The sequence below is a fragment of the Perognathus longimembris genome, chromosome 11 (assembly GCF_023159225.1).
Source record: "Perognathus longimembris pacificus isolate PPM17 chromosome 11, ASM2315922v1, whole genome shotgun sequence".
In the NCBI taxonomy this organism is placed as follows: domain Eukaryota; kingdom Metazoa; phylum Chordata; class Mammalia; order Rodentia; family Heteromyidae; genus Perognathus; species Perognathus longimembris.
In genome coordinates, this window is record NC_063171.1 from 58,763,360 (window position 1) to 58,790,483 (window position 27,124).

The following is a 27,124-nucleotide window of genomic DNA, read 5'->3' on the forward strand; positions in this document are numbered from 1 at the left end:
TTTTCTTTTCGCTGGTTCTGGGGCTTGGCACCATCCCTGAGCCTCTTTTGCTCAAGGCTAATGCTCTACCACTTGAGCCACTTCTGGATTTTTTTCTGAGTGGTTTACTAGAGATAAGAGTCTCATGGACTTTCCATCCTGGGCTGTTTTTAATCCATGATCCTCAGATCTCAGCCTCCTGAGTAGCTAGAATTATAGGCATGAGCCACCAGTGCCTGGCTTTTCTTTCTTTCTTTTTTTTTATGATAGGAATCTTGCACTCAGTTATAGGTTGGAGGAAAGGAGTCAAGTGAAGGAGAGCTTGAAAATACAGGGGGAAGGAGGGGAAGATGATTGATGGCGTAGGATTGCGGAGAAGGGCACCTGTGAGGACGAGCACACCACATGCTTAGCTGTGCGTCAGAGGAAAGAAACAGAAGATTGCTAGGGAGGAAAGGGGCTGAAATGCATGTGTTGTTGGTTGAGGCCATTCCTTCTGATTGCCTTCATTTTCTCCTGGAATAACAATGCCGTCGGCTGCTGAGAATGAATGTAGAAACAGCAAGGGGCACGTGAAAGGCTTGAGAGGATGAATTTATAGGATCATCAATGTGTTTAATTCCTCAGTGGCTCGGTGTGATATTTTTCTGGGCGCAGGAGATAAAAAATGGGCAGATGGGTCCAGAGTAGAGTTATGCATTGTCACACAGCTGAGACCCAAGGTACTGGCTGGTGGTGGTTGTGGTGGGAAACGAAGTGACAGGCTGTGAGTGGAAAATTCAGCCTGAAAAACAAGGCTTGGGCTTCCAGATTTGGAGGAAACTCCAGGGCTCGGAGGTACTGCAGGAAGGCAAAGGTGTGAGGACCACGCGACGATCTGAAAGGTGGACATGAGCGGCTGGATTCGCGGTAGGACTCCCGACTAGAGCAGGAGATCTGAAGGCTCACGCTCGCTAAGTTGGGGGAGCTGAAGAGTAGAACGTGGGAGGCCCGGTGCGGACGAGGCTTGGGGAGATGGAGCAGGTCTGTGAGGCTGGAAAGTCCACTCCCATCCGCGCTGAAATCGCCCAGCCGCCGGGGCAGGCAGGGCTGGTGGCGGGGGCAAGAGAAGAAGAGGCTGGCCAAAGGCAGACACAGATTTCCTTAGCAAGGGAAGCATAATGGTGCCTTATAAATCCACTGAACTAAACTGAACCCAAGAGCTGTGTTAGTTCCAGGAAATGTCACCGTCAGCAGCTGCTGCCATTTTCTAGAAGAAAAAACAAAAACCCAGCCAAACATGAAAATCAGCAGAAAAAGGGCACTGCCCACCTAAGCCATCATCAAAGAGGGGGGGTTCAAGAAGCAATATCAGCAAGGTGACCCCTGGACTCTTTCTCTGGGGTGCCCCTCGCCCACATCTCTCGTCCTGACAATGTTGACGCTCCCCCGCCCCCTCCGGGGGCCTTGCCAGGGCCAGTGCTCTGCTCCAGGACTGTCCTGGCAGGAAAAGCCAGCCGGCCATCTTGGGGCTGGCGGCCTTCCCGGGAGGAGCCGGAGCTGGGGCTTCAGGAGAGGAAGCTGAAGGAAGCACATTTTGTGGTGCTTCTCTATGGTGAACAAGGGCTCATTAGCCCAAACCACCATCTTCCCAGGCTTATTCTCAGACCCACTTTTAAAAACAACCTGAGCCGTCTCCACCCTTCCACGCCGGAGTACAAGTTGCTTCCTGCTCAGGCAGAACCCACCCGAGCCTCAGCCCTTGGAGAAGGTGAGCCTGTCGCCCATCACTTCTTGTGAGTGACCTGAGCTCACACAGGCAGCTCCCCGGACGCCTCTTGCTTGTTCTCCTGCTGAAGTCACCAGGCGCTTGGTTCTTTCTCATTAATGTGACCTCTAAAGTTGGAGTGCCCCAGTTCTCAGCCCTTCATCTCCGCCTCCTTCTTACCTACATCGATTCCTCTGTGATCTCAACCAGCCTGTGGCCATCTTAGTGTCTAATCACTGACAAACACCAAATATGTCTCTACTGCTGAGACAGACTCAAACCACATGCATTCATCACCCTCTAGCACCTCTACTTGACACACACTCTCTGTCTCTGTCTCTGTCTCTCTCTCTCGTTTTGGTACTGGGGCTTAACCTCAGGGTCTGGGCATTGTCCTTAGCATTCTTGCTCAAGGCTGGTACTCTACCACTTGAGCCACACTTTCATTTTCAGCTTTTGGGTGGTTACTTAGAGATAGGAATCTTACAGACTTTCCTTCCCCAGACTGGCTTGGAACCACAATCCTCAGATCTCAGCCTCCTGAATTCTACGTGTGTGTGTGTGTGTGTGTGTGTGTGTGTGTGTGTGTGTGTGTGTGTGTATTTGGTCAGTCATGGGGCTTGAACTCTAGTTCTGGGCACTGTCCTCGCTGAGCTCTTCAGCTCAAGGCTAGTGCTCTACCACTTGAGCCACAGCGCCACTTACTTGGATATCTTATGGGAAGTTCTCTTTCCCTCTTCCTGCTATGCCTGTTCTCCTTTCAGCTACTCCATCCCAGTCAGCACAACTCTTTGCTCCCAGTTGCTCATGTCAAATATCTCATCGTTATCCTGACTCTTCCCTTCCACTCACAGCTTAATTACAGCCTGTCTACCAATCCTGTCAGTTACCTTCAAAAGAGACCCAGATCTGGCTACTTCCTACTGCCTCTACCTCGCAACACCCTGAACCTGATAACTACGCCAGTAGTCTCCACATTGGACTCTGCTTCTATCATGGCTGGGCTCATGATACACTGGCAATCCTCTGGAGGCAGAGATAGGAAGGATTGTTGTTTGAGATTAGTCCAGGCAAAAAGTTAGTGGGACCCTATCTCAATCAATAAAAAGCTAAGTAAGCTGGATGCCAGTGGTGCATGGCTGTAATCCTAGCCACTCAGAAGGCTGAGAACTGGAGAACGGAGGTTTGAAGCTGGCTTTGGGAGAAAAGTTTGCTAGATTCCAATTCCAAAGTAACTAGTAAAAAGGGCCGGAGCTTCAGGCCTTAGTGGCCCGCTCCTGTAATCCTAGCAGCTCAGGAGGCTGGGGTCTGAAGATGACAGTTTAAAGCCAACCGCAGGCAGGAAAGTCCATGAAGTTGTTCTCTCCAACCAAAAAAAGGAAATAGAGCTGTGGCCCAAGTGGTAGAGCACTAGCTTTGGGCTTAGGGACAGTGCCCAGACCCTGAGTTCAGGCCCAGTTCCAGCACTTGTGTGTGCACACGCACATGTGTGCACACACACACACACGCTGGAGCTGTGTGGCTCAAGTGGTAGCACTAACATATCAAGTCTGAGTTGTGAGTTCCTGAATTCAAACCCCACAATTGCCAAAAAAAAAAAAAAAAAAAAAAAAGGAAGGAAGGAAAGAAAGAAGGAATAGAAGGGGCTGGGTACCGTGGTTCATGCCTGTCTGTCACCCCAGGTATGCAGGAAGTATAAATAGGAGGATCACAGCTAGGTCTGCTTGGATATAAATTTGAATCCTTAATTTGAAAAATAATGAAGGCAAAAAGGGCCAGGGGCATGGGTCAAGCGATAAAGGGCCTATGTGTCCATTCCAAAGTCGCGAATTCAAACTTCAGTATCAACAAAGTAAAACCCAGAAAGCATTAATTCATGAAGGTCATGTCACTAATATACCCCTTCCCATTCATTTGGACTAAAGCAAACTACAGTGGCCTGGCAGGAGCTGGTTTTCCTCTAGCTCTCTGTCTTCATTTCCACCGCCCCCGCCCCCCCCACCCTTGTTCCCCCACCTGCAGTCACATGGGCCTCCGGGCTGTTTATCAGGCATTATAAGGACGCTCCCTCCACCAGTGCTTTGCGCTTACTTCCTCTGTGAAGAACCTGCCTTCCAGCATCCTCCCAGTTTTCCTCCCACCCTCTGATCAGGTGATCTTCTCAGTGAGGCCGTTCACTCCTTATAAAACACATGTAGCCCAAGATAGCAGCGGCCATCGCCATCCTCCCATTCTCCTTACTGCCTCCCCTTTTCTCCATATACTTATATTTTCTGAAACCCTATACTTCTTTTGTTGTTGTTGTTGTCGCTCATGGGGCTTGAACTCTGGGCCTGGGCACTGTCCCTGAGCTCTTCAGCTCAAGGCTAGCGCTCTACCACTTGAGCCACAGCGCCACTTCTGGTTTTTTTGGTGGTTAATTGGAGATAAGAGTCTCTCAGACTTTCCTGACCACACTGGCTTTGAACCGTGATCCTCAGATCTCAGCGTTCTGAGTAGCTAGGATGATAGGCGTGAGCCATTGGTGCCTGGTCTATATACTTATTGAAGGTGAATTTCATGACAGCAGAGTTTTATTCATTCCCGAGTCTCCTGCATTTACAACAGTACCTGACCCACAGAAGGACCCAGGAAATATCTGTGGAACAAATGTAGTTGATTCAGCTGGGAAACCCTAAAATCTTCCTCCAGTACTAAAAAGAGTTTTTATAACAGCCCTTCCTCTTTCAAGCCTTTCTGGAAGAACAGCTTTAATTAAGCAACGATTCCACTGGGCCCTTGCGTATTTATGCAACCACAGCTCTAAGGCCAGCAGAAATGACCATTGCCTTCCTTTCCTTTCCATCCCACTTCTTGTAAGAAAATCAGCCGGAGGCAGGTGACCTGCTTGCAGGTGAACATCGCTACTAAACACAGCACTCAATAAAAGCCACTGATGTGGTTATTCTTTTATAGAGCAGCAGAATGTGTTCTAATTTCCTTGTAACTGTATGTCTCTCTTGGCCAAATGTGTTTAAATGATTGAGTACAGGTCTCAAAAACAGATTGATTAGGTTTTCAGGATGAGTCTGGCTCCAACTCCAGGTGGTACTGCCATTGCCCTGGGTCCTCCTCTGAGGTCTCCAGTGTCCTCCACGGGGAACAGTATGGATGAGGCGATTGTCCCGACTTGGCCTAAAACTGTGACCTTGAGACAGAGGGGCTCCCACTGGAATCACATCCACTGTTCCAGGACACACAAGAGAAAGGTACGGGCTGTGTGTGTGTGTGTGTGTGTGTGTGTGTGTGTGTGTGTGTGTGTGAAAGAGAGAGAGAGAGAGAGAGAGAGAGAGAGAGAGACTTTTGTGTGGGTCAGGACCTTTTCATTGTTAGGAACAGAAAACTCAACCAAGACTGACTGAGGCAATTAAGGGTGTTTCTTGGCAGCCATCAATGGGCATACCAAAGGCAGAGAGCGTTTCCCGACAAGCCGAGCCCAGGGCTCCTGGTGCGTGAGGAGGATACGGGGCCAGTCTCTGGGGCTAGTCTTCTGGCTCCATTTCTCCTGTGTTGTTTCCTCCTTGGGCCGGCTTTCCCCACCTGCCAGTCTCTGATCCTAGAGGGAAAAAGGGCTCCTTCCCAGCATTTCTGGGGTCCTTATAAACAGAGACTCATTGGTCGGGTCTGACTCCAACATCCCTGCCCCCTGGATGATAGGCAGTCCTCCCTCCCCATGGAGCAGGACGCAGGGGCTCGCTCCCTACCCACGCCCTGACTGTGGCAGCAGGGCAGGTGTCAAAAAGAACCTCAGGGGGCTTGCAGCAGAAGGAAGAGTGGACGCCGGACAAGATAAATCATAGACATTTGTGCCAGTCCTCACGCAGTTATGTTCTTAGAAGCCCTGCACCAAGTGCCCATGATTCTGTAACAAATCCCCACAGACTGAGTGATTTAAAACAGCAGAAGGCACACGCTCACAGTTCTGCAAGCCAGAAGTCTGAAATCAGTGGTGGCAGGGCCATGTTTGCTCTGGCAGATCTAGGGGAAAACATTGCTTGTCTCTTCCAGCTTTTAGTGGTTACTTGTGGCTGCATCATTCCAGTCATTCTGGAATATCTTTCTGACCTCCATGGTTATATTACTCGTTCCTCTTTTGTCTGTTGAATCTCCCAGTGTTTCTCTTTAATGACACTTGTCAATCAATTTAGGGTCCATGCAAATAAGCTAGATTGACTTTCTTTTTGTGTAGGTGTATGCCAGTCCTGGGGCTTGAACTCAGGGCATAGGTGCTGTCCCTGAGCTTTTGTGCTCACAGCTAGTGCTCTACCACGGTACGATTTCTGGCTTTTTGGAGGTAAAAGTGTCATGGATTTTCCTGCCCAAGCTGGGTTTGAACCTCAGAGTCCATTGTCCTGAGTAGCTAGGATTACAGGTGTGAGCTACCAACTCCCAGCCCTAGCAGGACTTTTTTTTTTTTTTTTTTGGTTAAAACATATATGGCTTTATATACATAAAAAATTTAATAATGTTGCCACAATCCCTTATATAATGTGATCCTTATTTACTATTATCTCAAATAAACTTCTGCACATATTAAACTGTTCAGTATATCTATAGCAGTGCTTATAAAGATTTCACTGCTAACAGGTGTATCTTTGAAGCCCACTTCTAATTTCAACAAGATAGAGTTCCATTCATTTTTTGAGTTTACAAGGTATTGTAAATGTAGGATTTGAGCCAAACATAATCTGATTTTCATCTAGATACATTTGAACCTTTAGCAGGACTTTCTTATCTGAAGATCTTTTGCTTGGATTGGAGATGTAGCTCAGTGGTAGAGAACTTGCCAAAGTATGTGCAAGGTCCTGAGTTCAACTCCCCAGCACAGAAAGAACAAAAGTCTCCAACTTAATTACATTTAGATATGCCTTTTCCCAAGTCAGTAACACTCATATGTTCCAGGGATTTAACATGGATAGTATAGTGATATTTAGGTGGAAACTCTGACTTTGTAGTGTAGGGAAAGCAGAATAACTTCTAAATATTATTACAATATCTGTATTATTACTATATTGCTAATGAATCTGGTTAGTTGCCTTTTAATGAGATAAAATAAATTGATGCGAGGGCAGGGGTGGGGCGGGGAAGAACATACAATTACATTTCTGATTCAATCACCAAAGGTTTGTATTTTCATGTATCAGCCTTCTCCCCTCTTTCAGGTAATTTTTGGAACAAGAGCTATTTTTATTGGCTTTTCTGCTCTTTTCTCACTTATCTGTAGTTTTGCTCCCCCCCTAGTCCTGGTGCTTGAACTCAGAGCCTGGGCACCATCCCTGCGCTTCTTTTGCTCAAGGCTAGTGCTCTACCAATTGAGCCACAGCGCCACTTCTGGCTTTTTATCTTATGGTAATTCATTGGAGATAAAGAGTCTCATGAACTTTCCTGCCAGGGCTGGCTTCAAAACGCGATCCTCAGATCTCAGCTTCCCAAGTAGCTAGGATTACAGGTGTGAGCCACTGGCATCTGGCTGTAGATCTTTTTTTCCTCCCCCTAAAATGTCATTACTAGTTGTATCAATGTTGATCACGGTAAATAAGGACATATGAAAAGTTACTAACGGAAGTGCACTGAAGTTAGAAAAAGATTTTTAAACCTAATTTCTTATTTTAAATGAGTAAAAAAATTCAAAGTACCAACCCCTTGTGTGGTGTTGCTATAGCAGTGAGCAAAGCTACCTTTCAAACAGTTAGCAACTGGCCTAGGTGGATGTACTGAGGAACCTCGGGTGGATGGCAGTAGAGCCCCCCACTCCTTCTAGAAGGAAGTGGGCTATCGCATCTCGTCCTTGATTTCCACCCACAGCCAAGCAGCTGCTCATTCTGGTTGTTCAGGTTGGGCCGGGAATGTGCTGGGTTGCTGGTATTTTCCCTTGAGGCATCTTGGCAGACATCCTGGCAGCTTACCGCTTTGGGTATCACTGGGGCCGGGCAGGTGGCTATGCTTTATCACAGGATGAGTCTTACAGGTGTTTCACAAGGCTGGGGATGGAAGCCTGGCATGGAGTCTGCTCCCTTTACCCGCCACCCTTCCCCAATTCAGAAACTAAGACACACCTCTGCGTTCCTTTGTGCTTCTCAGATGCCGCTCAGTTTATATTTGTAGTCAAACCTTCCTCCCACCCGCCCTTCCTTCCCTCCCTCCCTTCTTTTCCTTTTGTGCCAGTACTGGGGCTTGAAATCAGGGGGCCTGGGCACTGTTCCCCAGCATTTTTACACAAGGCTAGAGCTCTGCCATTTGAGCCATAGTTTCACTCCTGGCTTTTGGTGGCTAGTTGGGGATAAGAGTTTCATGGACTTTCCTGCCAGGGCTGGCTTTGAATCATGATCCTCGAATCTCAGCTTCCTGAATAGCCACCTGTGCCCAGACCAGCCTTAGCTTTGTTTACTGGAAACGTGTAGAGTTTTTGAGTCTCTTCTGCATCTGGAGAATGGGCTCAGCGTCGACCAACAGCCAGAGACGAACCTGCGTATGCTGGCAGAATTCATTTCCAGTGTTGGAGGTGGAGTGATGTAATGAATGGGAAGCGCCCCGGCCTGGGACACTAGGGGATGGGGCCTCCTCCTCATCCACTTGCTGAGTGACCCGGCTCAGCCACTCTCCTTCTTGATCCTCAGTCTCTCACACAGAGGACTGGCCCAGAGGGCCTCACTGGCATCCTTTAGGTTCACCACCTGCCAGGCCTATGTCCACCATACTCTCCAGGCCAGGCATCAGGGATGCCAGGAAGACTCCTTGCCTGTTTCTCTTCCCAGAAGACTCCCCCACACACCTTGCTGCTGTCAGTAATTATATTCAGCATGCCCCAGAGTAAAGTCTAAAAGTACAGTATTATGGAGTTAAAAATGGTTCCCGGCAAGCAATAGTGGCTCACACTTGTAATCCTAGTTACCCTGGTGGTTGAGATCCAGAGAACTGAGGTTCAAAGCCAACCTGGGCAGAAATATCCAAGAGACTCTATCTCCAAATTAACCATTCTACAGCTGGGTTGGAGGTATGGCCCAAGTGGTATATCACCAGCCAAGCAAGCCTTAAGTTCAAATTCTAGTACAGGCAGGAAAAAAAAAAGGTTCCCATTATGACTGTATTGGGTAGTCATTAAACATTAATTAGTTGGTTTTCCTAGGCAGGTGCTGGAGCTATAAATACAAATATGATGGAGCCCCAGCTGGGCAGAACACACAGCAGAGTGAAGACAGATCAATAAATCGATCATTGCAGTGTGACAGATAGTACTACAGGGCCATTCGTAGAGCTGTGTGACGCACAGAAGATAGACACATAAACCTAGGTTGGAGTCCAGAATGGCTTCAAGGAGATGCTCGGTGGGCAGAACTGGAGTCACCCAAGAAATGCTCACTAAACGTGAGTCCTCTCAGCACTGGGGTTGGAGGTGTGGCTCAGGTAGTAGAGCATTAGCTAATGGAAAAAAAAAATCAGATAGGAGTTTGAGTCCTGGTCTTGGACAAAAGAAAAAGACAGCTACTTACCAACTCTCATCATTCCCTTTAATGACAGGTATTCCTCTCGTCGAATTAGTTATTCCCTTGGACCTGGTACATAGATGGAATAGTGGGCACCTACCCAGGATCCTAGAAGCAGGTCTTGAGTAGGCTGGATAGCTGAGTGGACCCTAGCTTTAGTTATAGACCCTGCGACAGCAGAACGGTGGGCTAAGCAGTGCAGGGTTTTATATATTAGTGTGGAATGTTTATAACCTGCAGTCTGTAAGCAGGCCACACCTTTCCCTCCCCCCTCCTCACCTCTCCCTCTTTTTCTCTACCTTTCCTCCACTTCCTTCTTCCTCCTCCTCTAACCTCTCCTTCTTTTTCCTCTTCTTACTCTTTCTGTACCTCACCTCCTCTTCCTCTCCCTCCTTCCTTCTCCTCCCCTCACCTCTCTCCTTCCTCCCGCTCGGCAGGTGCCTGTTCAGGAGGAGCCTTTCTGGGTCTGGCTCTGTGCTTCTGCACGGCGGGCTTCCTGGAGGCGGTGCTGGAAGGGAGGTGAGGCGCTGGCTTGACTAACCAGGTTGGCATCTTGCTAGAAGAGGCTCCAGGTCCCGGGCGCTGGCAGCTCGGCACCGCCCTTCCCCGCAGCTGACCTTTGCTCCGCACTAACCTCCCGCCCCAAGCCACCGGCTTTCGCGCTTCCCCTGTCAGTTGGGTGGCTGGGCACGTCCGGGGTTGGCGACTCACGGCCGATCCGGGCAGCGGAGCGGGCGGCCGGCAGCGGGCAGCGCCTCACCTCCGGCCCCGCCCCGGGCCGCCGGTGCAGCCGGCGTGCTGGGAGCTGCCTGCGGTGCGGCGGGCGACCCCTCGCCGGAGCCGGGCCACCTGCCTCCGCCGCGGGGCGGCCCCTCGGAGCCCGGTCCCGGCGCCGCGCCCGGAGCGACCCCACGCCCGAGCCCCCTCCTCCGGGGGGCGCCGACCCGCTGCGCCGGGGGCCGGGCTGGGCGCCCGCTAGCACCCGCGGGCGGAGCCTCCAATTACTCACCGCGCTAATTGCCCGTCATTAAAGTTCCGGAGACGGTGCGGAGCGGGGCCGGGTGGCGAGGCGGGCAGGTGGTGTCTGGGCCCGCGGCCGGGGCTGCCCGGCCCGGCCAGGGTTAAGCGCCGCCCGGCTCGCGGCCAGCTCGCCGTCCTCGAGCGGAGGCCGAAGTCGCTGCCAGGGGCCCGGGCGGCCCGCGGGGAGCCGGGCGGACCCACCCGACCCCCGCCGCGCAGAGTGGGGGGCGCCAGGCTGGCGCCGGAGCGGGGTGGGCAGAGAGAGAGAGAGAGGGAGAGAGAGGGGAAAGAGCGAGAGAGGCAGAGAGAAGCGCAGAGAGGCTGCGGGACGCCGAGATGGCCGATGAGATTGACTGGCTAGACTTGCCGGGACGGTGGACCTATGGAGTGGACCGCGGAGGGAGAGTGTTCTTCATCAAGTACGTAGGTCTTTCTTTCCTTCTCTCTCTCTGTCCTTAAAGTTGTGCAACTTGAAAGGTGTCAGGGTGGGGGCAGGCTGGGTGGGGGACAGGGTGGCTACCACGGAAAGCAATCGACTACGTTTATCAGATGTCTGTTTGAAAGTGTCTCCCGCCTTTTCCTCAATGGGTCAAAGTCCGGCCAAGGCTCAGCGTTTCCTAGGCTGGATTGCCGGGGGCAGGGCCAGTGAGCTGCAACCGCACCCCTCGCCCTGGCCCTGCACAGGTGGTTAGAGGACAGCCAACCACCGTGCCCAGCCTGCAGTGCTTTCAGATCCTTTTGCTGAAAGGACCCAAGGGGATCTCTTTGCTCCACCCCCACCCCACTTCCTACCCAAAGACTTGGGCTAAGTAACCTTGCCTTCATCAGCCAGTTTTTGGTATTCTTCCCTCCCCAGGACTCGGTGTGTCCAGGAGGGCTACTCCTGTCCCCTTCCTACTGCTTTCTGGGGCTGTGGTCAAGAGGCAGGAGAAGCTTGATGCCCACTGTGTGTGCGACATTCCGGCAGGCAGAGCCTTTGCTGCTCTTAGTAATGTATGAGTACTGTTATATTAATTTCATAAACCAAAATGGCTGTGGTGTAATCTCATTATAACAAAGTGGCCCTGCTTGGCCCTCTTTTGGCTTGCTTCTCTTACACTCATCTTTTGCCAAGAGAGAAATCTCCCAATGATATAGCACAGCAGTCTGGACTGTGACCCACACTTGACAAGCTTTCCCTTTCTCAAGGTAACCAGTCACTCAGGGAACATGAGTACTAAATAGGGACCATGGAGGCAGCTCCAGAATTACTCCAATGAGGACCTGAGGTCCAAAGAGATGGAAAGTCCTTGTCAAAGAGAATAACACTTGTCAGTCAGAGCTGGGATGAAGTCTGACATCCGTTTTCTGACTCTGAGTACCTGGCTTGGAGCTCAGGCAGGCAATGGTTTCTCTGTGGTGTTTCTCAGTTTATACACGTCTAGGCCTTTCTTCTTTAATTATCACTATCATTATCAAAATGGATGCTATAATTGTATTCTCTTAGAAATTAACTCCTTAAATTCTTGACCCTGGGTCAAGTTCTTCAGTAGCAGGACTTGTCAGAAAACAGAACCAGAGTCCACTTGCAACTTTAGAATAAGAATCATGCAAGCAAATGCAGTGGCAGGTGCCGGGAATCCTAGCTATGTAGGAGTATCACTTGAGGCCAGGAGTTTGAGACCAGTCTGGGCAACACAGGAAGACCCTGTCTGAATGAATGAAGACTCATCCAAGGGATGTACTAAGAGGCTGATTTTTTTTTTCTGGTCTTGAGGCTTTAACTCTGGGCCTGGTTGCTGCCCCTGAGCTTCTTTTGTTCAAGGTTAACACTCTACCACTTGAGCCATTGAGCCACTTCTGTCTTTTTCTGTGATTTAATTGGAGATAAGAGTTTCACAGACTTTCTTGCCCAGGTTGGCTTTGAACCATGATCCTCAGATCTCAGCCTCCTGAGTATCTAGGATTGCAGGTGTGACCCATTGGCACGTGGCAAGAGGCTTGACTGTTTCTTCCAGAGAGAGTCCCATGCAGATCTGAGGCAGGGCCTAAAGAGAGTCTTAACCCAAGGTGTTCTGATGACGTAGTTGGTTTGCTCTTCCTTCTCCCCAGTCTTCTGTTGGCCTTCCATGGGTTTTCATCTTTTATTCCACAAACACATACTGAGCATTCCCTCTTTGTTGCAGCACTATGCCCTAGAGATAAAAAACAAGCTTAGCTGAGTGCCAGTGGGGGGCTCACACCTGTAACCCTAGCTACTCAAGAGGCTGAGATCCAAGGATCATGGTTTGGACAATCCAGGCAGAAAAGTCCATGAGATTCTTAAGTGGAGCTTAAGTGGTAGAGTGTTAGCCTTGCACACAAAAAGCTAAGGGACAGGGCCTAGGCCCTGAGCTCAAGCCTGAGAATGAACACACACACACACACACACACACAAAACCCCAATAAACAACAAGCTTGTTGGGCAGGGAAGAAGTGAGACAGGAAGTTGGAGGGAAGGTGCCCTTGAGTAGGAGGCACAGTGGTTGGATTGTAGAAGATATGGACTGGAGTAGAAAGAAAATAGAAGTTGGTGCTGCAAGTCTGGTGTGGACAACAGAATGAGGTTTATAGAGAACAGGACAAGTTAGGAACAACAACCCGTGCAGAGGGAAATTAACCTTACAGGGACAAAGAGATCTCTTCTCCAATGTAGAGATCCAAGTTAAAGATGAGTTAAAGATCCAAGTTAAAGATGGATCCAAGTTAAAGATGAGTAAATGTGAGATGGGGTACGGTGGTGGGATGCACTGGGAAAGTCTAATGATTCTCATTTTCTCTCAAACTAAGAGATCAGATCAGCAATGGAGAGTGAGTGGTGGGTGGAAGAGGCAGGCCTGGGCATCAAAGCTGGTGGGAAAGTTGTAGAACAGTCTTCAAGTGGCAGCTAAGCAGGGATCCTGAAGGAGATTCTAGGTGGCTCTCAAGGCCTAGCTACTCATGGAGACTGGATATGTAGGAGCAGCAGCCCTCCAAAGCCCAGCTTCCTCATCAGCTCAGTGTGGGCATGGCTGACAAGGGTTGAAAAGGGAAGGCCAAGAAGAGGAAGTATGGCTGTGATGGAAGTCAGGTTGTATGTGATGTGGTTGTCCGTGATCTTCAGGCAGGATGGAGACAAATGGGAAAATCTGAGGCAGCCCACAGTATGAGGAGGGGAGGTTCAAGACAGCTGAAAAGGAGATGGCAGGGATTGAAGACGCTGGGTGAATTTCCCTTAAACCTTTCCCTTTCCACTGCCAACCAGGACCAAAGCCAAGGCCAGAAGCCCTATATGGGAAAGGTCTTGTCTAGCAGCTACTACCAAGGGCTCCAGGGCTTAGGGCTCACCAGAACCTTGGCTTTTGCTTCTTCTTGCTAATCATATTGGGTGTCAGTTGAGAAATTTCTTCTTAAAGGTGTCCAGCTTCAGAGAAAAACTAATCCAGTAAAGAGAAACAAAGGGCACAGGTCCACACAATGCACACAAATATTTATAATGGCTTTAACTATTATAACACAGCTATGTCCATGAGGAGTTGAGTGAATGGACATATTGGTATATCCTACAATGCAATACTATGAATTAGTCTTGAACTACTAACATATGCCACAGTACAGAAGAAAGGGAGAGATGGGGGAGAGAGAGAGGAAAAGAGGTAAAGAAGGAAGGAAGGAAGGAAGGAAGGAAGGAAGGAAGGAAGGAAGGAAGGGAGGGAGGGAGGGAGGAAGGAAGGGAGGGAGGAAGGAGGGAGGGAGGGAGGAAGGGAAGGAAAGGGAGGACAGAGGTCATACAATGAAGTTTACCTTTTGTGATTCTATTTGTATAAAAACTAGAAAGTGTGAACTTACCTACAGCAACAGAAAGTAGCTGTCCATGTGGAAGGAGGGAGAAATTGCAAAGGGGACAGGAATAAAGTTTTTTTGGGAGGGGGTCTGGGAATGTGGCTTAGCGGTCTAGTGCTTGCCTAGCATGCATGAAGCTCTGGGTTCGATTCCTCAGCACCATATACACAGAAAAAGCCAGAAGTGGCTCAAGTGGTAGAGTGCTAGCCTTTCAGAAGGAAGCCAGGGACAGTGCTCAGGCCATGAGTCCAAGCCCTAGAATTGGCAAAAAATAGAAAGTTTTGTGGGACCCTTGTTTTGATTTGGTGATAATTTTCACAAGTGTATGAGTATGTCAAAAGTTAGTAAATCATACACTTTATATATTGTGTACTATATACTCTATTTCAATAAAAATGTAATGTAGTCTTTCTTAGTAGAGTTTATTGTATGTCAATTACGCCTTAAAGACACTGAGTAGAGTCTTGACCTGGGCCCCAAGCCTCACCTTAAAGCCTGCATGATCCAGGTGATTGTGGAGTTCTTTTCTCCACATACCTGAAAGGTCTACAACCACCAGGTGCCACATGCTGGGTTGGATCTGGAATAATCTGTGTTACAAGGTGATGTGGTAGAGGGTTGTGGATGGTTCCCAAACCTCAGGTTCAGAGCCCAGAGAGTATGCATTACTGGGCAGGCTGCCTTGCCTATGTGAGATACTACAAAGAGCTTAGGATTTGTGGGAAGTGGATCTAGGTCCGAAATTCTGGCTTACTGGTGTGACTCTGGGCAAGTCACTGAACCCTAGATTCATAATCTATCAAATTCCTAAAGTGCAGGAATAATGTAAATCCAAGTTTACAGTACTGCAGCAAGCCCGTAATTTCAGTAACTCAGGAGATAGCGAAGTGGAAGGGCCATGGCTAGGGGACAGCCTGAGAAAATTTAGTCAGAGCTCCTATTAAAAAAGAAACTAAAAGCAAACGTTCTGAGAGTATGGCTGAAGTGGTACGTACAGCCCTAATGCTTTGATGGTTCAATAGTCAGCAGTAATTATTATTTTCCCCTCCTTCTCTCCTTTCTCTCATTCTTTCCTTCCTTTTTACCCTATTTCATTTAGCATTTCAGACACCTAGGACTCTATATTCACATAACCTTTCCTCTTGTCCATCTGAGGCATTCCAAATCGAGGATTCTCCCTGTTCCTCCCACCCAACTTCCTCAATAACCCTTTCTACATCCCCTTTATCATCCCCTCCCCCCAGCACTTTATCCTCTTAGGTGGGCCTATACTCTGAGCATCACTAGAGTGGAGATTGTAGTTCCTGCTGTATCATATTGCCACCATCTTTTTAATGCATCCATTAATGCATGTTTCTCCAGTTATAAATTCTTTGAGACTAAAGATCAGAGTCACACTGGCTGTGGAAAGCAACCAGGCCTACAACTAGGCTGAACCGTCTCCATCTCCACCCGCTGCCCTCAGCCAAGGCTAAAAGTTGGACTCCCTTTACCTTCATCTAGCAGACCCAAAACTCCCAAGGATGTAAGCCATTGCCACCTCCTTCTAGATTCATTTCTAGATTCATACCTTCCCAACAGTGATCATATTTAATTTTTTGGTCTTTTTTTTTAATTAAGATTTTTTTTTTTTTTTTGCCAGTCTTGGGCCTTGGACTCAGGGACTGAGCACTGTCCCTGGCTTCTTTTTGCTCAAGGCTAGCACTCTGCCACTTGAGCCACAGCACCACTCCTGGCTGTTTTCTATATATGTGGTGCTGGGGAGTCGAACCCGCGGCTTCATGTATACGAGGCAAGCACTCTTGCCACTAGGCCATATCCCCAGCCCTGGTCTGTTTTTTTTTTTTTTTTTAAAATAAAGCTCTTTGAAACTTGAAAAAAAAAAAAAAAAGAGATCCAAGTCAGCTATGTGAATGAGAATGAATGAGTGTGCACATGCTCATTGTAGGAACCTGAACAGACAGTGGCTGTTGATGTGAATTTGGAGATGAGAGCTCTGCTCATGGAAACACTGACCCTTTCTTCTTTGTCCTTCCATAGTGATGAGGAAAAGTCAACCAGCTGGGTGCATCCTGGTACGAACTCTCCCATTCAAAGTGGACACTGCTTTAGTCCAGGTAAGGAGCCACCTGCTGTATCTTTGCAAAAAAGGAAGAAACAGTAGCTCAAGGTGACAGCAGGAAAAATTCTTGGCTGTTCTCTGTCCTCCCCCTTTTCATGGTAGACTGTGTGGGCCATCACGTGGGGATATTGCAGGATACCGCTGGCTTGCTCCAAGTTTCTACCTTCACCATTACTCTATTGGGAAGACCTCAAGGACAAAGCTTACTTCTTTATCTTTCTGCCCAGCCAGAAAGTCTCCTTTATCCTGAGACCCCTCACCTGTGCAGAGCCAGCCACCCCCGCCCCATGTCAGGCTACAGGCTTCTGTACCCATGCTGTCCAGGATGGCTGCCAATAGCCACATGTGGCTACTGAACAATGGAAATTTCAGGCAGTCTATAGATGATCTGAAAATTTTGATTTCAATTGATTTAAATGATGGCTACTTAGGTGGTACTTCTGCAAATGAAAGAAAGAGGCCCAAGGTTAACCCTGTTGTTCATTCACCCTCAGGATCTCCCCAGCTAGTGGGAAATGTTGGATAGGAATACGCCAAAACTACAAAGTCAGAAAAAGGTTCCGTAAGAATTGCCAGGCTGAAGACATAAGGCACCAGAAGGCCTGTGCCACCACAAGTAAATAAGACCAATTTCTTTTTGATGTTGTCTGAGGCCAGTAAGATGAAGTGATATAAATGGAAGCATGGGAAAATATCCCACCCTAGCAGCCTTTCATGACCAGATATCAGCCATTTGATTTCATCAGCCATGGTTGCTCAAGGGGCTTATCCAGCTTTGCTGGACACACTGGGTTAGAGATTTGGCTTTCCCAGAGGCTATTTCTTTTAGACTCTGCACTAGAATCGTTTCCTAGAGCTAGATGAGACTTCAGGGACCACGGAGTATAATTTCTCCATCTTGGAGGAGGAAAACGGAAGAACAGAAAAGAAGAACCTGACTTGAGGTTCCTTGACTAACAAGCAAAGTGTTAAATGCACATTGTTAAATGCACACTTTTTGGAGACGCAGAGACCTAGCTCCAGTCATGGCCCTGCTTTCCATCTGTGTAATTTTGGGCAGCGAGTCTGACTCCTCGAGAACTTAGCTTCCACATCAGCATAATGGGGGGGGGGAGGATGAACCTTACACAGTGGCAGCAAGGGTCACCCAAGAAAGCCTCCACCCAAAAGGGAGGTGGCCACTGTTATCTCGACTCCCGCCTTTCCAACTTGAGGTGTGGCCCCCTGCTGGCAAGTCCATGGCTGCATTTCTTTCAGGCAGGTCGCACTGTACTTGCTCCCCCCCCCCCCCAGTCACAGTGGTGTACAGAGAAGGCTACCTGTTCTCAGCATCACCCAAGGTAAGACTTGGGAAGACTTTAGAAGGAACCACGAGATAATTCTTTCCCTTTTTACCGCAGCCAACTGGTTGTCCAGGGCTAAGAATGGGTTAAGATGCCCCTGAAACTACCAGAGGGCAGCTGCCTCCGTGGGCACTCCGCCTGGGCAGGAATATAAGCGCTCTTGGTGTTGCCCAGGCAGAGAGGGCAGTGTGGAGGGAAGTTGCTAGAAAAAGGCAGCGAGGACAGAATGCACACTGGCTTCTTTCCCAGGCGGCCATCACAGTGGCAGGATTTATGATTCTGACCCACTGGGGATCCCTGTCCTTGGGGAGGCTGCCAACCCACGCCCTTCTGAATGGCAGCGTCTTCCCTACGGGGACAGAGGGGAGCAAGCGGCCTTCGCGGCCCACGCGCCTCCCGAGTGTGACCTCACTCCCGGTGACGAGCCCCTCGGGCCTCAGTTTCCCCGGTCTGTAAACACCGCCGCACGCCCCTGCTTTGCACAGGGGACGCGCTGGCCGGGGGAGGGGAAGGCGCCGGGACTGGGGGAAGGGAGCGCCTCACCCAGGGTAGCTGGAGTTGGTGATTTCCCGGGCCGCATCCTGGGTAGAAGTGTGGCTACGAGCCGCCCTGTTCGGCTGAAGGAGCAACGGCACAACCAGAAGCAACCGCGGAAGTGCAGGCCGCGGGCAAACACAAGCGGAGGAACGAATGAATACAACCCGGGTGTGAGGGCACGCACCCTTCAGTCTCTGCAGAGTGAGCAAAGATGGCGGCGGCCAAGATGGCGGCGGCCAAGATGGCGGCGGCCAAGATGGCGGCGGCCAAGATGGCGGCGGCCAAGATGGCGGCGGCCAAGATGGCGGCGGCCAAGATGGCGGCGGCCAAGATGGCGGCGGCCAAGATGGCGGCGGCCAAGAGTGTGATGGCGGCTGTCAAGCCAGCCACGATCAAGATGGTGGCTCTCAACATGGCGGCTGGCCAAATGGCCGTGGTCCATAGGATGGTGGCTCTCCAGAGGGAGGCTGCCAAGATGGCCAGTGGTCGCTATCACGGCAAAAGGTGTGCGCGGAATGGTTCCACAGAAAACGTCCTGCTTTAGGCCTAGGTAGGTGTTCAGCCCGGCCAGAAAGATGGCGGTGAAGATCAAGAGAACCCCAGGATGGCAGTCAGCGGGCTCTTGCACCTTCCCCTCCCTCCCCTCCTCGAAAGGAATGGTCCGCACCAGCTCGCCGGCCGGCCGCCTGCACGCGGGGTCACGCGGGGTCACGCGGGGTCTCTTTGGCCCGGCCCGGGTGACTCCAAGCTTCCCTCACTCTCAGCATTTTCACGGAGGACTTTCCTTTCGGAAAAACGAACGCAGAATAAGCCTCTTGTGTCCTGGGACCTGGTGTCTTTCCCAGGTCACCGGCCTGGGACTCAGACTTGGGGGGGGTCCCCGGTCAGATCTTGGTGCCAACAGCAGCGTGTGAGTTCTGGGGGAGTCACTGTCTCTGGGCCCCGTGCCTCTGGTCTGTGACGGCAAGGGACTGGTTGGAGATCCCGAGGACCCTTCTAGAACCACCACCTGTGTGATGGCGGCTGGGTCTCAGGGTGGGCACCGTGCCTGGCCCAGTGTAGACACCTGGAGAAGGTTTGGTTAGTGAATGAGGAATCTTAGCAAGTGTTGATTACATTTAAACCATTTCCAACCATTTCCCCCACTCTGCTCCTTGTCATTGGCAGAGATGTCCTATCTCTCTCGTTACTTCTTGAAGGTGAGATAGGATAGGTTAAAAAGTTGAAAGTGAAATGGTTGCTTTTCTTGCTGTGGTTTACTCTGTGATTTTTTTTTTTCCCCTAATCCTCCAGGCCCTGTCCCTTCTGAGTGGCAGGTCAGCCTGAGGAGAGGCTAATTCCCTGTCTTTTCATCTTGTGTTTTTGCTTTCTTACAGGTTTGCCTAAGGGCTGGGAGATGGATTCCACCCAGGAAGGAGCTGTGTTCTTCATCAAGTGAGTAACATGGTTCCTTTCTCATCTCACTACAGGTCCTGCTTTCATCCTTGGAGCCTTTTCTGGAGGTCGGAGGGTCTGGTTTGTCATTACAGACACACCATCCCTAGGCCTGTGAATGGCTCTGATGTGCCGAGGCTTCAGGACACTGCAAGACAAGCAATGGGACTGCGTCTGTGCGTCTCCGTTGGCCTTGGGTGGTGGCTCCTATCAATCTGCGAAAGCTTTCTGGGGTGGGGTGGGAGGAAAGCCGGGCTGGGCTGTGGGGGTGGAGATGTTGTTGTAGGCACTGGGCAAGGGTTGAGGAGGAGATGGAGCGTCTGGGTGTGAGGAACAGGGCGTGGAGCCTTGGGCAGGTGGAGGTGTTCACAGGAGGAAGCAGGCGGTGGCTACCCCAGCCTGGTCACTGTTGCTCTGGAAATGTTGGGGGTGGGGAGCTCTGTTTCTCTCCAAGGGATTGGTTACATCTGCCTGTGGCCAGTGAGCCCTGACTCTTCGTAACTGAAGGTACGCCTTAGGAAGCCCCCGTGGACTGAGTCAGGGATGCAGGACACAGGTCTTTGGGGTGTGTGTGTGTGTCTATCCACAGCCCCCTGTTGGACTCATTTTCATCAGTTTGGCCTCCATCTCTCTGCCTCCCAGCTAGGCTGGGTCTTGGCTTCCTTCCCAGGGGAGAGGCTCAGCGTGCCCAGGCCTGTAGATCCCTGCTTCTTCTGGCTCTTGGCTCCACAGAAATGGCAGAGCGCCGCTGCCTGGTGGCTGGAGAAGTGGCACTGCTAGAGACAGCCAAAGTCCCCCAGGGAAGGGAGGACCTTCCCCGCCGTCCTCTTCACTGACATCTTGACTCAGAACCAGCTTTTGTCTCAAGACCCACAGACACACATCACCTTGGTCATTAACTGTATTCCTAAAACAAAAGCATGGTTTACAAAGCTTCCGTTACTGAAACTGTTTTGCTGTTCTATGTGACTGTTAAAGCCTGAATCTTCCCTAAAACTGACTCCAACTCATTTCTTGAACTATTGTCTTCTTGACTCATTCTCAAAGACAACACCTTGTAGTCATCAAAGTACTTAGTGTTTTGTTTTGTTTTTTTTTTTTGCCAGTCCTGGGGCTTGAACTCAGGGCCTGAGCACTGTCCCTGGCTTCTTTTTGCTCAAGGCTAGCACTCTGCCACTTGAGCCACAGCGCCACTTCTGGCCTTTTTTTATATATGTGGTGCTGAGGAATTGAACCCAGGGCTTCATGTATATGAGCCAAGCACTCTCAACACTAGGCCATATTCCCAGCCCTCTTTTTTTTTTTTTTGGTTGGTTGGTTGTGGTGCTTGAACTCAGGGCCTGTATGCTGTCCCTGAGTTGTATCGCTTAAGGCTAGTGCTCTACCACTTTAAGCCACAGCCCCACTTCTGGTTTTCTGGGGGTTAATTGGAAATAAGAGTCTCACAGATTTTCCTACTGTAATTCTCAGATCTCAGCCTCCTGATTAGCTAGGATTACAGGCATGAGCCACCAGTGCCTGGCTAATACTTAGTTCTTGAGATTGTTCACCAAGCACTTTTTCAGTGTTGCTTTATCTCTGTCCTTACTACTTGTCACCTGCTGGGTACTGGTGGCTCACCCCTGTAATCCTAGCTACTCAAGAGGCTGAGATCTGAGGATCATGGTTTAAAGCCAATCCAGGAAGGAAAAATCCATGAGACTTTTATCTCCAATAAACCACCAGAAAAGTAGAACTGTGGCTCAAAGTAACTGAGTGAGCAAAAGAGCTCAGGCCAGTACCCAGGCCCCCGAGTTCAAGCCTTATGACAGACAAAACCAAAATCAAAAAGGAAAAACTTGCCACCTAAGATGGTCTGGTCCCACTCACCTTCCATATCAACTAGCTATTCTGACTTTTATCTCTCCTACTAGCCATACCTACCCCAGGACCTTTGCACATGCTGTTCCTTCTGTCATTTCTTCCTATTTCTACTGATCTGACTCCTACTTGTCAGTTGGCTCAAGCATCTTCTTCTCAATAAGGCCCTTTCTGACTTTTGCATCGAAGCTCCCTATTCTTCCTTAGTCTTAGTTATTTATTTTTCATCACACCAGTCCTTACTTGAAACTTTAAAGATCTTTGATTGTGTTTCCTCACTGCTGTGTAATCCTTGAGAGCAAATTCTGCCCTCCCTCCACTGCCACCATCCTTGAACTGGTGCATGATGGGAACCCAGCATTTGATGAAATGGATGAAAGGCATTGGGGCCTGAACACCAGAAGCATAGCTACTTCCTGCTTCAGCTAACAGCCCCGAGCCTCCTCCAGGGTCCCCTCCCCAATTCACTGCACACAGATCTGAATTCTTCACCTTCTCTGTGCCCACCTCATCTTGGTCAGAGTCCTCCTCCTCTTCCACGGCAGGCTCCGCAGAGAGCAGGGCCACCCCCATCCCTCTCCTCCCTGGGGTCCCCTCACTTCATCCACCCACTTCTCATCAGCCCACCTGCATGCCCACCTGTGCCATTCTAGCAGCTTCCCCACTGGCCTTCCTGCCTCTGAGCCCGCATGCTGCAAGAGTGTTCTCCTCCCCCCCCCCCGAATACATATTTGTTCATATCTCCATTAAAGTCCTTCCAGGGTAAAGTCTCACTCCCTTCCACACACTTGGAGAGCTCCAGACCGGGCTCCTTCTTCCCTTCCTCCACCCCCCAGTTTGTTCTCTTGTCACTTGCGGCTCCCTCCCTTCCACAGGTCCACGCCCTGCCAGTGCTTCCCACTCCATCATGTGGCTTCTGTCTCCCAGTGAGTCCTGCTCTCCCTCTACCACCCAGCTCATGGTATCCCTTCTCCAAGGAAGCCCATCTGTGGTGTAGCAGTTAGACTCCAGACCGTGGATCTCCCCTGGTTTCTTCTGACTCAGTGTCTAAGCTGGGCATTTTTTTTCCCCCTCAAGACTAATCCTTTACCACATGAGCCACAGCTCCACTTCTGGCTTTGTGTGTGTGTGTGTGTGTGTGTGTGTGTGTTTAATTGGAGATAAAGCCTTACGGACTTTCCTGCCCCAGCTGGCTTTGCAAGCTCCTCAGGTCTCAGCTTCTGAAGTAGCTAGGACTGCAGGCATGAACCACTGGTGCCTGGCTTAAGATGTGCATTTCTACTAGGCTTCCAGGTGGCGCGGCTGCTGCTGGCCTGGCGAATACGCTTTCAGGAACCATTAGTTCAGGTTGAAAACTCCTCAAAGAGAAGGGGACATGGGCTAGCCATGAAGTCTGGAGACAGACAGTATTGTTTTGTGGTATATGATAGCAGAACGCCAGTAATCATGTCTCAGGTGAACATATATCTCTAAACTTGTGGACACTCTGGATCTAGTCGCAACAGTAGTCACTCTCGGAATGAAAGGCTTTCTTCCATTAGCTCATTTAATCCTCACAGTCCCTCATTTGGGGGCGAAATATCGTCCCTGTGCTCTAGCCAATGATGAGGGAATGAGACACCATAGGGTTGCAGAAAGCCAAGCTGGGAGGCAGCCTGGGGCCTGCATGATCTCGCATGATCTCTCTGTCACAGTGCCACATCTCCTCCTGGCGTCCTGGGTGCCTGGCTTGGGGAGGGAGGTGTTCAGTGAATCCTGCCTGGCTGGGGGGGTGGGGAGAAGGCCACGCTCAGGCACCTCCTGATTCACCGTGCTCTGCACAGTCCCACCAAGTTTATGACATTTGTGTGGTGGATGAATTGGAAAGTCTGAGAACTCCAGACGTGGATCTCAGAGGTAATAACTAAAGGACAGACACTGAGACAACTCAGTGTGTGTGTGTGTGTGTGTGTGTGTGTGTGTCTTTTTTCCTTGTGGATGAGCAAATACTGACATTTGCCTAGGATCAAACAAGTATGATGCTGTTCTTTTGTGGCATTTGAGGGATGATGTTCATGGCATCCATGAATGATATATAGCCCCAGTGTGGTGAAGTTTAAAAGTTCCATTTGAGGGGCTGGGAATGTGGCCTAGTGGCAAGAGCGCTTGCCTCGCATACATGAAGCCCTGGGTTTGATTCCTCAGCACCACATATGTAGAAAAAGCCAGAAGGGGCGCTGTGGCTCAAGTGGTAGAGTGCCAGCCTTGAGCAAAAAGAAGCCAGGGACAGTGCTCAGCCCTGAGTCCATGGCCCAAGACTGGCAAAAAAAAAAAAAGTTCCATTTGAGAGGAAAAGGAGTATAGGGAGGGAGAAAAAGCAAAAGATGGGCTGAGCCCATTGCTGGCCTCTGTGCTCTTTCCACATCTGTCCACCAGAGGGCGCCAGAGCACACATGTTCATCCCCACCGAACATTTTGGGGTTTGCTTTCGTGGGTGACCCCTGCGTTCCTTCTCCAGGAGCAGACAGGGCCGCATTGATCATCCCTGCCACACTCAGCCACTGTGGGTCTGGTGGGTTTCTTTATGAGGCTTAGGATCTGGCTGTGTGACAGCCCTACTGCTAACTACTGGGAGGTCTTCTCGGGCCCTTGTCTCCTTCCTTCCCATTTCCTGCTCAAGCAGCCAGCTGTGGAACCTGCCAATTGTCTCCAAGAGCACCCCTCTTTTTATTTCCAGGCTTGGCAGTTAGGGAGATCTGGCAGCGTGTCCAGCCTTGCAGATCCACACCCTGATTAAACTCCTGTCCCCTTCCTCCAGCTCCTCTGTCCAGCCTTGCCTCTCCTTTGCTGTTTGGGCCCAAAGGCTGCCAGGAAGCCTTCCATCCAGGAAGGTGCCAGATGGATCTCTGGTCACCCCTCAGCTTCTCACCCAGGCCAGGGGCTGCTGGGATGCTTTGTCCCGGGTCCCTAAGGGCTGGGCAGTGGTACCATGGTCAGTGACTTCTTTGAGGTCACTGAGAGTCAAGACAAATCCCAACCTGTGGGGCCCCAAACAAGGCCCCACCCCAGGAAGTGAGGCAGAGATACTTAGTCATATTCTGTTAGGATGGAAGGAAATAATTCCCCAGACAGCCAGGAGAAAAGCAGGGCACTGTCTGAGCCACAGAAGACGCCCCATCTGCAGGTGAGGGAAACCAAGGCTCAACAGTCAAGTGATTTGTTCACAGGGACAGAGCCAAGGCAGGAACTCAGCCCACCAGAGATCTTTAGACGGGCTCCTCCATGCTTTCCTGATGTCGGTTCTGGAGGGAGGGAGGATGTCCCATGTCCCAGGATGAGGACTGGGTACTGAAGGGCAATGAATCCGTGTGGTGGGAGGTGGTGAGGGCATCTGAGGCTCTGACCGTCGGAGCCGGGCCTTGGAGTCTGGGGCAGGGAGGCAGGACTCAGGTAGACTGTATTTGTAGTCATTCCCCCCGCATGCTTCCTCCTTCCAGCCTTCCCCACCTGCTAGGTCAACAGGAGAACTTGAACTTGCCCAAGGGCTTTGGCTTTCTCTGCTCTATCTCACTTGTCCTTACTGAGACACTCCTGCTGCATTTCCTCCCTTACCCCCCAGCAGGAAGGAACTGTACTCCATCCAATCCTCCCTTTAGCCTCTCATGCCTCCTGAACCCCCGTGTTCCCCAGAAACATCAACATGTCTGGCTCAGGGTTCCTAAAGGACCCCGGGACCTGTCTGCAGCCCTTACCTTCTGCTTGCCAGAGAGGAAACCCGCCCAGCAGGCCCGTCTGTCGGCTGCCTTTTCTAGCTGCCTGAGGATCATATGGAATTTGGGCTGGGGTCCTTGTTCCTTTCTGACCCTCTCCCCATTGCTGCAATCTCTCATCTTAACCCTACTTTGCTCCATCAGCTCCTTGAGGCCAGAGATGTGCCCCCCACCCCCCCAGTAGCCCCTCATTCCTGGTTGCTTGAGCACAGGCTCCGACCCGCCTGTACTAGGTGGCCTTGCCAAGTCCTAGAGAGCCAGGGCAGGTGAGCTGGGCTCCGTCGGGCCTGCCTGGCACTCGGCCTTTGCTTACAACTTCCTGACCCTTCAGCCAAGTGGCTTTCTCTGAATCCGCGAGGGGCAGGCTACCATCTAAGCTAGCTGATGGAGGGAAGGGGAGAGCCAACCCTCGCCGCCCCCCCCCCCCAACATGAGGCTGCTAGGCTGCCGCATGCCACCCTTGCTTGAGACTCCCAGCTCCAGCCTGGCCTGCTGTGGGTGCAGGGAGTGTGGCTTTTCAGCACCTCCCCAGGCTCCTGGCTTTACCCCAAGGTGTGGAGTTGGGTGTGGCTCAGACTTCCTCCTGGCCCTCACCCCACTAACTAGGCTCCTCCTGGGTTTCTGGGAGTAAAGTCTGCTCCTGCATTTTCCAGAGCAGATTCTTCGTAAAGAAAGGGCTTCTGGAGTAAAAGTAAGGCTCATACTCAGTCCACACTAAGACAGCTTTGCTGAGACCTGAGTGCAGACAGAGAGGCTTAAGGCCGTGTAAAGTCACTCTATTAGCAAATAAAAAAGTTGCAAATGACCCTGTGGTGGGTGGGGCTTTGTACACACCCTGCATGTAAGTCTGCTTTTTCCATTTTCTTCTTTTTGTTCCAGTCTTGGGATTTGAACTCAGGGCCCGGGCACTGTCCCTGAGGCTTCTTGCTCCAGGCTAGTGATCTACCACTTGAGCCACAGCTCTCCTTCTATCTTTTTGATGGCTCATTGGACATAGGAGTCTCACGGCCTTTCCTGTCTGGGCTGGCTTTGAACTGCTTTCTCCAGATTTTAGCGTCCTTAGTAGCTAGGATTGCAGATGTGAGCCGCTGGTGCTCAGCTCTTGGGCTGTCCTTCTGCTCATTTGTGACCCCAGTTCCTCATGGGGTCTGTCTCCGCTCGGGTTGAAGGGGTAGGCAACACTGAGATCAGTGAACCTGCCTGGAAGTCTAGGTTGGAGTCCTCCATTTCCTCCTCATCTTTTTTTTTTTTTTTGGCCAGTCCTGGGCCTTGGACTCAGGGCCTGAGCACTGTCCCTGGCTTCTTCCCGCTCAAGGCTAGCACTCCGCCACTTGAGCCACAGCGCCACTTCTGGCCGTTTTCTGTATATGTGGTGCTGGGGAACCGAACCTAGGGTCTCGTGTATCCGAGGCAGGCACTCTTGCCACTAGGCTATATCCCCAGCCCCCTCCTCATCTTCTTGGTCCTGGTTATGAAAACTAGAGCTTCTAGTGTGTTTGTCCGTTGTCAGAGAAACTCTTTTCTCCAGCAGCCAAAGAGAGGTGAACAGAGAGAAACTGGGGATAAGATGGGGGGGTGGGGGCAATCTCTTTGTCTACAGCAGAACAGGACCACAAGCCCAGAGTTTGAAGTCTTTGTGCCTCTGACCATCAGTGGTGCAGAACACAGGTGCCTAAGGCCACTGGAGACCAATATGGCCTGAAAACCCGGAGGTCCAGCACCCCGAAGTAGTCTCCGCCCTCTGCCCAGGTTTCTTGAGTCGTCATGCTGGGGATTCTGTCACTCGTGTGGACAGCTCCGGAGCTGAAAGGCAGCCACCAGGCAGGCTGGGGAGGGAGCCCCAGCACAGCGCCGGGCCCCTGGGCTGTTGCTGGCTCCCTGCAGCCTCTCGCGGGAGGCTTTAAAAACACAGTCATCCACACACTGGTCCTGGTCTCCTTTGGGGGGCAGCCTCGTCCTGGCTGTGGGAA

At 50.7% G+C, this 27,124-nt stretch overlaps 1 protein-coding gene across 1 annotated transcript in view; it reads left to right on the forward strand.

Annotated features, from left to right (window-relative positions):
• The first annotated feature begins 10,191 nt into the window (after positions 1-10,191).
• The window catches only part of Plekha6 (pleckstrin homology domain containing A6), a 136,837-nt gene continuing 119,904 nt past the window's right edge, over positions 10,192-27,124 (forward strand). Inside the window, 3 exon segments of the mRNA XM_048357148.1 lie at positions 10,192-10,688; positions 16,150-16,226; positions 19,488-19,545. Coding sequence (XP_048213105.1) covers positions 10,606-10,688; positions 16,150-16,226; positions 19,488-19,545 — 218 coding nt within the window. The 5' untranslated portion in view covers positions 10,192-10,605.